This window comes from Pavona decussata, unplaced genomic scaffold (assembly GCF_977016875.1).
Source record: "Pavona decussata unplaced genomic scaffold, jaPavDecu1.1 SCAFFOLD_168, whole genome shotgun sequence".
Classification (NCBI taxonomy): domain Eukaryota; kingdom Metazoa; phylum Cnidaria; class Anthozoa; order Scleractinia; family Agariciidae; genus Pavona; species Pavona decussata.
The window spans coordinates 172664-184556 of record NW_028145579.1 but is presented as its reverse complement, the minus strand read 5'-3'; the positions used below and the strand labels follow the sequence as shown (position 1 = coordinate 184556).

The following is an 11893-nucleotide window of genomic DNA, read 5'->3' as shown; positions in this document are numbered from 1 at the left end:
GAGCTAACTCACTCCTTCGCAATGCATTCGGAACGTGGGACGGTGTGTGTCACTCCTGTAGCAAAATTATGCCGAAAGTTATTGTTTCAGTAACACCTGAATTAAAGGTGTCACGGAAAGTCGCATCATTTGGAAAACGCGCGAAGCGAATGTCTTTGTATAAGATATTATTTGCTAAAGGTTTGTAACAAATTCCAGGTAAAACTGTCACGAGTGTCTCTGGCCATAGCCAAGGACAGGGTCCGAATGGATTGTAATTTGACTCCAGAATATTCTACAATAGATCATGATGGGTTGTTTCTTTTATGCCATGAGTTCATTGATTTGTGTCTCTGGGAGTTAGGATTATTTTGTAACTAGCCTAAGATATTGGTGAATATTCCGTTTTATTGGCAGGGTTGATAAGGTAATTAAGGGCTGCTGTACTGAGAGATCCGATTGTCGACCATCTCGAGCGTTAGCGCTTCGTCAGAGGAGTCGCTCTCACGAAAGGCGGGCTAACGCTCGAAACATCAGCACTCGAACCTCTTTTTGGTAGCTAAATTATCTTATCAACTCTGTTGATAAACCAAACATTCATTTTCACTCGACCACCGATGCCCACATTTCATATTTTCTTTCTTATCAGTTTTTTTTTGATGCTTTAATCACGAACGGCCATACATCTCTTGAAATTACAAGACACGCTTCTACATTACAATAATTCTACCTGCGTTTTTAACATTTACAATGATACAAAATAAGAATTACCAACAATAGCGACGTCAGCGCATTCTAGGTATTAGCTACAATGGAAAACTTGTATGCACTAAAACACACGACCTTGGATTCCATACACTACCACTTATCTATATCATATCGTTGCACCATTTCACTCCAAAAAAAGTCAAAAACTTCCCGGGACATGTCCCCTTTAACGACCATTCAAATTAATATTTTTCCATTTTTGAATACGTAATACACTCTTTCAAACCAAATATTTTAAAATGAACAGTATAAATACGGATAAGATAATACATGAAAAAATTCAGTCTATATTGCCCAATTAACCCAAATAATAGGTGTCTTGGTCACGTCTGCATACATTTATTGAAATACTATAAAATGAAACTTTAGAACATCTTAAGAACTTTTCAGGCTCAAATTACCAACAATATTAAATAAGACCGTTCAGCCTCAGCCTTAAAACGTTTTTATAAAAAAAAGTTGTACAATGCGGCAAAGTTTGCAAAAATTGGAATACCGTTCCTTAGAAACACTTTTGTTGAATGGAAAATGTTTTTGTTTTGGAGAGGAAGGTAATTACGTGTTCCCGCTTGTATATAGACCTTGTATTTTAAATAGAACTTAAAAAGGGAGTGTACTTAACAATTCCTCTCCCACCCACCGCCCATACAGTATTCCATGTGCGCGCGTTGTGAGATGATAGATAGCAAACCAGGCGAGTAGATTAAGCCAGCAAACGTGAGTGGAAGAATTGCTTTATTGAAAAAAAGATTTCGCTTTGCAAGAACAACCAGTAGACAATTTAATGGTGGCTATTGCTGGGGCATGGCATAATGGTTCAGATACCCCCACTAAGCCAATCAAACCCCTGAAATATGCATTATACAATGAGCACTTTTTTAATAAATGTATGTATAAGCTGTCTCAGCTGGTTTAGTGCACGACTACTACTTAGTCTGCAGACCGTACGGATGTTCACCTTACAGTCCACGACCATTCATAGTCTGACGAGCAGTCTCTCTTGCGCTTGAGCCTCCGCGGGTATAATGCAAAAGCATTCAAGGAGAGAGTCGAGCGCGCGCGGGCGAGTCGCCCCTCGAATATCGTGCGTGCTCCTTGTAACAGAGAATCGAGAAAGTTTCTCTGAAAACGAAACTGAAACCTAATACGCTTGTAAAGTGTACTCAGTGGCTGTTGACTGCGATCTTCTAATTTTATAATCCTTATAGCTTACGCGAAACATATTTATCTGAGGCCTGAAAGGGAATATCTCAGTGTAATAATTAGTTGAATAATTTCCTTTCGTTTGCCTCTGTCAAACCATGAGCATTTTTCATCGAGTATTATATGAAAGGGATTGTATAGGTTTCGAGCGGTTCAGTTTCCGTAGAAACATACTGACACGTGTCCCAATGTGGACATATCAGGGGTGGGGGTGCGGGGGGAGATGTATACCGTGATTCAGCCAGCTCTTAACACAGACGCTTTATTCGTCATCACTTTATTAGAAAATTAGAAAACAGGGAACATTCGATTCTTTGAAAGTAAACAGGAAGCTCATATTATAGCTGTTATATCTTCACAGAATAACAATCAGCTAATAATAGCCAATCACATGACACAAGAAAATTTTTATATGAAGAGCATCAACCTCGTTTTGAGGGCTTTTCCCCTCCCAATTTACAAGTGGACAACCCTGGGGAGTTTCGAGAACACGATCGAAGTCCACGTACAATACAGGAGTCTTTTCTTTTCTCCTTGGCTTCCAGTCGATGCGTGGTTAATTAAAGGAAGAATTTTAAAGGTAAGGGAAGAATGCTTAACAAACAGAAGATTTGTTTATTTATTTATTTATTTATATATTTCTTTCTTTCTTTATTTAATTTTTTTTGCATACTTATATGTCATATTTCTTGATTAGGGTGCACATGCCAATCGGGTTGCTGAAAATTGCAATATTATAAATGCGGTGGTTATCTTCTAATAGCAGATATTTTCAACTGTAGGCACTATACGGCCTTTCGAAGACTGGTGTGTCCAGGCATCAAGGGCGTGCTGTTGGAGAGTACAAATTATAAATCTCGTCGCCAAGGGCTTGACTCCTGAATATCTTGACCAGGTCAAACCAGATATTCAAGTTTTCGAATGGTAAGTCCACTCGCCCTAGCTGCGTATTCTACACTGAGCTGCCAGCTTAAATTCCTCCTCGGGTTCTTTTTGCATTGAAAAGCAAATTATTATGTGCTTGTTAATCGCGAGAACTGGCCCAAAGATGAAGTTCTGAAACGGTCAGGTCATGAAGAAACACGATGATAGTTTCTCAGGACTCAGACTGTTGCTGTGTTGGTACCGCACGAGACAACATTGTGCATGTCTCCTGGGTAGTATCAGACAAGGACAAACAGGTCTTGTTCAGTTATTCGGTGAACGAGAAACAAACCCTTTCTATTAATGTAAGCTACTTGCGAAGTCAAGAATTACAGATTTGCCCTCTGAGTGATTTTGACTTACTAGCACTGAAGCACGGATCGTTCGTCGCTTGATTGAGGTACCACAACTGAGAAAGATATACACAGTATTTTGCCCTGTGAGCAAAACTGGTCTTTGATATTTGCTAATACATGCTAATGTATGCTAATAAATGTTTCTTTTTTAAGGTTTGCCGTTAAAGTGGATCAGAAAGGCACCTATGGCATGAAGGTGTCTCTTCTCGACGGCGACTTGAGGGACCTCCCAGGAAGGAACTTCTATTGCAGCGCACTGTTTCCGCCACTTTTCAGCACTGTGACATGTTCATCGGGTGGAGCATGGAAGTGAGACTGCCTGGGATACACGTTTTCAGACTGTCCTCCAGGTTTGAGGTTCATAAGATTTGAGGACACCATGCAAAGCGGGACCTCGCTTCCATCATGTCCGCCCACAAGTTTGATAAGCAGTGTCTCTTTCCAGGGGTCTCACTATTTCATGGAACAGAGAGTGGCTGATAACTATGACGTTCAGGCGTTTGGAGCTAGTGTGAATATTTCTAAAAGGTACTTGCTATATAGTTTTGTGGAAATAAATGCAGTAGAACCTATCTGAAACAGCTTCCCTGGGGACAATGTTACTGGCCGTTCTACAGGGGAGACCGTTATGAAGTCATAGGGATGTGACACGTGTATGACATCATTTAGCTATTTAGAAGGCCATGTTTCCAAAATTGTGGACTCCTCGTTTATTTATTTGTGCCAGACATAAAAGCATTTTAACAGAAGAGACTGTACAACTTTGGCTTTAAAAGTAAACCACTTCAAGGCAAACATTCTTCTAATTAAATTTCGTGTGAGCTGTACGTAAATACAGCCGAGGAAAGGCATGTCAGGAATGTTTTGTAGCAACTCTGTCCCTGTCCCTAAGATAATCCATAGGAGTAAGAACAGTATAGGCATATTCATTCTCCTTAATGAGCTTTTCCAGATGGCCCAGGTTAAGGCTTTCTAATTTTATTTTTTTCTGGCCCCGGGTAAACACGGGAAATTCCCAAAGAACAAAACAAAACCGAAATAAACCACTTTTTAAAGTTGTCTTCACCCCCGAACCTGTCCCACGAGACGTGCATATGAGGCAGATCGAGTACATTTTGAAAGGATAAGACCCTTAAGCAAGTCACGTGGATCAAATGGCCACCATCACTAGATTTCTTGTTGAACATGGGTAAGTCACTAGTAGAAACTTTATTCTCTGGTATTAGTTCAAGGGAAAAGACATTTCTCGTCGATGTGCTGACCTAAACTTCCCATCTCGACTACATGCAGATTGATACAGATAGTCATGGGCTCGACTGCCTTTCAGTATTCGGCTTGAAACCGTTGTTTGTAGTATCGAAAATAAGGTTTACTTCCATTTAAATTTGTTATTATTGTTACTATCTTAAAAAAAAAAAGTCAACGCACACGGGTAAGGTTTAATACACTATAAAAGTGGCTGAAAAGCCAGACTATTCCCTTATTATATCACTAAAATCACGAGGTTCCTCAATCAATACCTATAGTCGGGTTTCACTTGTACATCAAGGCGATCTTTACGATCTCATCATTATCATCATAATCGTCATCATTGTCATTGTGATCGTCATCTTCATTACTTTTATTTGTTTAGGATGTTGACATCCATCAGTCACGAAGTCAAATCTCAGTGTGGTCAAAGCTACAGCAAAGAATGCGAGGAGGGCATTTAAAGCAAATTGCCTTGGAGTTGTACGGCAGCAACGTGTTCCTGGTGCTAAGTGTCCTTTATGGCGACACGTCCGTTAGATGACATTATGCTGCAAGAGTCGGACAAAGGAAGAGAGCGTGCGCAGATGATGATGCAGTACCAGATAAACCGCGGAGGAGACATCGTGCTGGAAGACGTTATTGAGGATTTGGAGCCTGGCATATGGCGGGATGAGTTGGAAGCTTATAACACTGCCATTCGCATGTCTGGTGACATCGTTAAAGGCTTGGTTGGCCTGCACAGAGTGGCTAAGAATAGCGAAGATAGCCACATGATTGAGTTTATTGTCGACCGACTGATTTGCAAACGAGGAGAGTATAACGATCTCTGGACTAAACTGAAAGTATATAATTTACATTGAGTGGATCTGAACCTCTTCAATAATTGTGTAGCTATTTTTAGTACAGTAAAGGAATTAATTTTCGTCCTTTTATTTGAGGACTGTTAAAGATCGATTTTAATGTCCAAAAGGTTTTACATGGTTAAACAAATTTCAAAACGAAAAATCGTCTCAACAGCACACGTCCCATTGCTTATTATTATTATTTTAGAGTACCGTGAAACTTAAAATAAAAAAAGGAGGAGCTTTAAATTTACAATTCATTTTTCTTGCTACTTTTTGTGACAGTTTGTTACTGACTAAACAGATTCTTACTATAGCTAAGAGCTTTAAAGCTGAAGTATTATTCTTCTGAAGGCTTGCATGCATTCTACGTTCAGACGTTGCACTTCTTCATTGTATTTGGAAAAGTTCCAAGTTCCCAATATTGGTGGGGAAATCAAGTGCTCTGGTCAAACGCCGCATTGTATTTTGCAATCAGGAAACTCGCCCCGCAGGAGGTAAAGTGCTGCTCAATAGATTTCGTTTAAATGATTGCATCTTTAAAATGCTAGAAAGTGAGAGCCACATTAGGTGACCTAAAGCTCGTTTCTAGCAATTCAAGTGCAATTCCAAGAGAACCCTTTTTTCCTTTTTTTTTTTTTTTTCAATTAGGGACTACAGAGAAAAAACATCAAGTTAACTGTGTAAAGAAGGAGAGCATAAACTAACTTTTAATTTACATTTTGACTTATTAATCCATTCAGTTAATTTATAGCGGAATTTGGAGTTAGTATTTGATGTATTTGGCACAGGTTTTAATCCTTGTCAAACAAAGATTTCGATTGTCTTTTTTGAAGGTAACGCAAGCGAGATAAGCACGCACATTTCATTATCCCAAGATGGGGGCAATTTGTGTGGTGCAATTTTCGTTACCCTTGATCAGCAGTCGGGAAACAAGGACTCTGGGAACGAGATTAAAGATGGTGGAGGAGAACGCCATCTTGGTTTCAACTTAAACCGTAGAGGCATGCAACGAGTACTTTTCATCTTGCGTTTGCGTTTGCATTTGCGTTGTGGTCGTTCACACGTGTTATAGCTTGTGTTCCTTTTTTTTTGCAGTGCTCGTGTGAACCAGCCCGATGTAAATACCTTCCGGGATGGATTTCAAGGCCAAGCCAGACGTTTTCTCGGAAAGTTGGAAAAGACTGGAACCGTTTTGGTAGTAGGGGTTAAAAAGCAGATTTCTCCTCTCCCGTCACACGCATGCGCACATGTCCTGTTGACCAACTTGTAACACCGCGTCTCCGGCAAACATTAAAGAACCGGATAAATTCCAGTTCAAATCCTGTTCAAGCCTGAATTTTTTTCAGGCTTTCTTTAGTTGCGTAGTAACTGCGAGGATCTTTCTCCTATTTAATCTTTCATCCGCAGTTCAAATATACTGTATGTTTCATATATTTACATTTATTTGATCTCCATATCGTCGATGATCTTCCTAGGATTTTTTGCTTGTATTTGTTGTTGTTATTGTTTTGTTTTGTTTTTTTTTTTCTTTGATGTTGAGTTATAAGGAGTTATTCAGGCCAACAGAAGTGTGAAAGAAAACATTTCGTGTCGCTCCCTTGCACTTATAAGGCTCATTTCGTTCCTAGTTTTTTCGCTTGAAGTTTGGTAGAAGTAATATCGCCCCTATATCCTGGACATAATAAAGAAATTGATTGTTATTTGTGAAATAAAGTTGGGACATTGACTCAAACAGTGTCATGCAAATTCGTGCAAACAAATCCTCCCACCCCCCCCCCCCCCCCAACAAAACACATTTTATTTTTGGTTATGTTTTTATACTTGACTCGTTCGTAGCATTAAATGCGATTCAAAGAAGACCTATGGCGCTGTGTATGGCTGATTAATAAATTGACGATCATCTGATTAATAAATGATGATGTTTGTCTGGTAGAAAGTCATCATTTAATCCATGATTTAAATTATTCGACTTGTCGGTACGATTGACTAGTAAAAGTTCCGGTGTTTAAACTTCTCACAAAAGCGAAATAGCGACGATAGACGTTCCCAGGGCCGAACTGGGGCCAAGATCTAGAGTTGTAAATCACTCACGGGGCGAACAGATAGAAAGTTTTGAAAAGTACCCTTCTCTATCTTCTAACCTCTATAGCTTGTTGTGTTTGTTTTTAAAATTAGCCTTGCAGCCCTAGAGCCGAACGTCTTTCATACGCACTCGCCTGCATCGTGAAATTCCTTCAAAAATGAAGTTTGGTTAACATGAATAATGGCAAGCAAACACCCTAAAAATCTTGGTTATGACATGGAAATGAAGGTTTGCATCCAAATATTGATGATTTTGGTGGTCAATTTGGGGGTATAGGTACTTTTAGACAGCCTAGATAACTTTAACTATGTGTAAAAGTCTCTTAATTACAACGTACGTGGGCACATAACAAAACTAACTTTAAACTGATAAGGGATGCGTTTCTCATTTCTCTGTTATTCAAAATTAAAGCTGAAGTTCTAATTACATTCATAACTGAAATCAACCTGCAAATTTATGCAATATTGAACAGATTTTGTCAATAACATAAATCTGGTATTAGAAAATTCGAGTCACGCCATCCAAATAAATATGAAACATTCCAACGTCCGATTGTTCAAACTTCGGTATTCGTTTTCGAGTGTTTCTCATAGCAAGCCAGCAAGACTTGCCTTGTCTCATCATCCTCGACAAATTCTAATGGCGACTCACCGTCGTTATTCTGTACATGAATATCACCTCCACACATAATCAAATACTTCACTACATCCAAATACCCCTTAGCCATCGCATAGTGCATAGCGGTCCATCCGTCGCTGTCTCTTTTTCCCACCTCAGCTCCCAATTCAACCAGAATCTTGCAGAATTTCATGCTTCCCACAAACGCCGCTGTACTCAGTGCAGTATGGCCATATTCATTAAAACAGTTGACTTCAACTTGGTCTTTGTTCTGTACAATGATTTCAAGCTCTTTCGACGTATCCTGGCCGGGAACAGTTTCTCGTATAATTAAATCCTCGGGAAAGCGTGTGAAGTTTGAAATGCATTTCTCAATGACATCTTTTACATGTTCCACGTTCGACATGTTGTTGAACTGACGGCGCTTTGAATACCTTCAAAAGTTCAACTGAGAGTAAAATGATGTGTTTTCCATTCGTTCGCCGCTTTGAAGCAGGTTCTCCTGCAAACACAAACTCTTTAACAACTCCTGGCTGACAGTTCAGAACAATTCAAAATCAAAATACTCATAACATTACCAATAATCAAGTCCAGGGTCGAGCCAAGTTCAACGGACACACGCGCACAAGCTGGCACGCAATTCAGTAACGATAATTTGTTTACGAGTTGTTGTAGACCACTATAATTAACCATTCATTGCAATTTTTCAAACGCGAAAGCGCTACAGTTAATTACATACGAGTCTCCTTTGTTCTTTGTTTACACCGCCGAGTCCTATATTAAAATTACACGATTAATTGTTAATTGAAGTGAAGTTTTTACCGCTTCCAGTGTTTGTAAGGTCAACTGTTAGTATTCACAAGGATTTGTAGCAGGTATTGCTAATTTCCGTTGATGAGCGTTTTTGTTTACGGATATTTGTTCCACGGAGTAATCCTATTTGCTGAATTTGTGCTGTGTTTATTGGCACTGACACGAAGACAAGTGATTGTTAAGTATCGGGGAATAGTCAGGAGAGACTACCCGGCGACGGCATGCGTTTCAAAAACAACTCTGCGGATAAATTGAATAGGGCAATAATTGAAGCGAAAAGAGAAACAAAAAAAGCATCAGTATTCAAATTTGAGTACGGCCCAAGGGTATGACATTTTTCCTTCTTGACTTTAATTTGTGCAAAATTCAAGATTCCAATCTCGTTCCCAGAAAGGGAAGCCTTATCACAGGGTATGCAAACGAGATCAGGCGCCTGTTTGGGGAGAATATATCGCAGTACAGTTAAGCATGAGCCTTAATTTTGATAAATTGACGACTTGTTTTGCTGGAATGACTCTTTGGTGACGAACTTGACATACGCATGTAAATTTTTTGCAATTGTACACTGCATTGCACCACAGATCCTCGGTGTGGTTGTTCAGCCCCAATCCGCTGGAATCTGTGTTGGGGTTTTAAAGTCTGCTCTTTATGGGACATTAGCCTTTTAAGCTCGTCTAAACCTTCTGGAACTTATCACCAGATATAGACCCCAGCTTTTCCTATCCAAATTTGGATACGCTTGCTTGAAATCTCAAACTGACGTCGCTTCACAACCGAAAACACTGAAAATGGCAAAGATACGATTCAATTACACGTTTCAACGGTTCTACTGACATAACAAAAAAAAATCTTTTGCAAATACACTGAAATACATAACCTAAAGAATCCTAAAACTAGGAAAACCAGACATGTATTACTAAACCCTTCCGATCTGTGCTTTCATGCTATCTCTGGGGGTTTTAAGGTGCCTACTTTAAACTGAGCAAACAGCTATGCTGTGCTTAGGCTTAAGAGCGCCTGTCCGTAAAAATCAAACATATCGCGGCAAGGGTGGAAAATTCGATTTCTTTCATATTTTAATGTCAGATAGGCTAGGATATAACTAAAATCACTGTATAGTTTTTTCGGTGAAATATCCTTTTATTACAAAGAAAAATGCAAATAACGAAAATCCGTTAAAATCGTCATTTGAGGCGCTAAATTATTACACGGGTTTGAGAGCCTCGCGTGCGAGAACAAATCATTTTACCGATTTTAAAACACTAAAATCTTTTTTTACAATCTTTAAATATCTTTTGGAATGATTTTGGGAAATATTGCGTCGTTCTGTGTATGCGAAATAATTTAATTTCGAAGGCATACAATTCACTGCAGTAAAAGTACTTCGTGAATAAAATTAATTTTCACCATGTGCGAAACCTTCAAATCGATTAAGCTTCTGGTGGTTGAATGTTAGAAGGATGGTCTATGGATTCCTGTAAAAATTTCTTTGGGCAAATGATGAAGAGCGACGTGATAGCTTTTCAAAGTCCGTACAAAATGCAAATATTTGACCCCCCGCGGTAAACTTTGAAGTCGCGGGTCAGACATAACTTTTAGTCCGTGTTCATGTCTTGACCCATATTAGGTTAAAATAAGCTCATAGAAAAACATTTCGAAATATTCTAGCCTTATAATATGCTTAAAGACAAGTCCAAATGCCATTTTAGCACGATTCTCTGGTCGTTCGTCGCATAAGTTTGAGCCGGCTGTTTGTATTAAACGTCCGATGTACACCACGCAAACTGGTCGAATACAAATCTTTGATCAACTTTCGGCGCATTTCATCAAGAGTGCATCTTTTTCGATGGCTAAGTCATTTTTGAAGTATTGCTTGGTTTACAGTGCACGAAAATATAACATCTGATCGCTGCTGGAATGACAAAAAATGTCGGCACTTTCACGATGTTCAGTCTATCTTGCATTGCAGGGAGCCGTTTGTTCGTCACGCAATACCACTCATGGCCACTTTAGGGGGGTGGAGGAGGGTGAAAATGCGAAAATGCTTGATCAGTACTGAATAGGTATACCCAAGGCCACAACAACAATTAAGATAGTGATACCTTTAGTTACGTTCTATTTCCTTGCTAAAATCCAGATAATTTATTCATTAGCGAAATTGTTTGTGCGCGCGGGCTGGCTTGTTAGGAGCGTTCGGGGCGGGGGAAGGGTGGATATTACATTTTACGAAAATAGTATCAGTACTTACTGATGGAGATAACTGCATCCTTAAGCTAGTTCTTTCAATTTTTTAATACAATAGATCCTAGTATGAAACCAAAAAAGCGAAGAGAAAGGTCTTTTTTTTGTTCACGCAGATGACCCCGAATAGCGCATTTCCCGTATAAATAGTTGATAAATAGCAATGAAAGAACGCACCCCTGCGAAAAATATTGCCGTTCGTTTGTTTTCCTGAGTAAGTGGAACCCTAGGACATTGAATCACCCATTTTTTTCATTCTTCCGTAAATAAGTCTGGGTCTGCTGTGGCTTCGGGTGTTCATTCATCTGCGTGTTACTTCGTCAGGTGTGTTGTTTTTCAAATACTATCAAATCTTATGATGTCTAAATTAAACAATATTTAATTTGAAGTTCTTCCTAAATTTAAAAATAAAATAGCTAAAAAAGTTCAGCCGAATTTATGGCTATGGCTATGGTAATTCGGCGTGAGAAAGAATCGCCAAATAGTCACTAAGTAAACAAATTCTGGTCGTGCTAGTTACTTGGCGCCGTTTGTATGCTTAGAGGGGGGCACAAGTGAATTTTTTTTAAGTCAGGTTTGTTACACTGAAAATGGAGGGTTGTACTACGACTACGCGGTACAAGCCACCAAACATGTCTGGATACTACCTGAAGGAAATTATGGTGTTACGTAACGCGCGTGGGCCACAACATCATCCGTCCCAAGAGCACCCCTCCTGCCAGGAAAGACGAAATTCCTTAAATAAATCGTTTTTTTTTTTTTTCTTTTTTGAATTTTGCAGTTTTGTGTTTCAAACCTAGAGTATGTACTAA

General features: G+C 39.2%; 3 protein-coding genes across 3 annotated transcripts; 2 read left to right on the top strand and 1 right to left on the bottom strand.

Moving 5' to 3' along the window:
• Positions 1 to 1213: 1213 nt before the first annotated feature.
• LOC146464146 (F-box only protein 6-like) lies at positions 1214 to 3607 on the top strand. The gene is made up of 3 exons (XM_085130143.1): positions 1214 to 1298; positions 2733 to 2874; positions 3384 to 3607. Exons 1-3 carry the CDS (start codon positions 1214 to 1216, stop codon positions 3541 to 3543), a joined length of 387 nt encoding a protein of 128 aa, XP_084986269.1. The 3' UTR covers positions 3544 to 3607.
• Positions 3608 to 4999: 1392 nt separating this feature from the next.
• Positions 5000 to 5341, top strand: LOC146464145 (ferritin, lower subunit-like). Its single transcript, XM_085130142.1, has one exon. The coding sequence runs from the start codon at positions 5000 to 5002 to the stop codon at positions 5339 to 5341; it is 342 nt and encodes a 113-aa protein (XP_084986268.1).
• Positions 5342 to 7143: 1802 nt separating this feature from the next.
• LOC146464144 (uncharacterized) lies at positions 7144 to 8918 on the bottom strand. Its single transcript, XM_085130077.1, has one exon. It carries the CDS (start codon positions 8431 to 8433, stop codon positions 7966 to 7968), a length of 468 nt encoding a protein of 155 aa, XP_084986203.1. The 5' UTR covers positions 8434 to 8918; the 3' UTR covers positions 7144 to 7965.
• Between the last annotated feature and the right edge of the window lie 2975 nt (positions 8919 to 11893).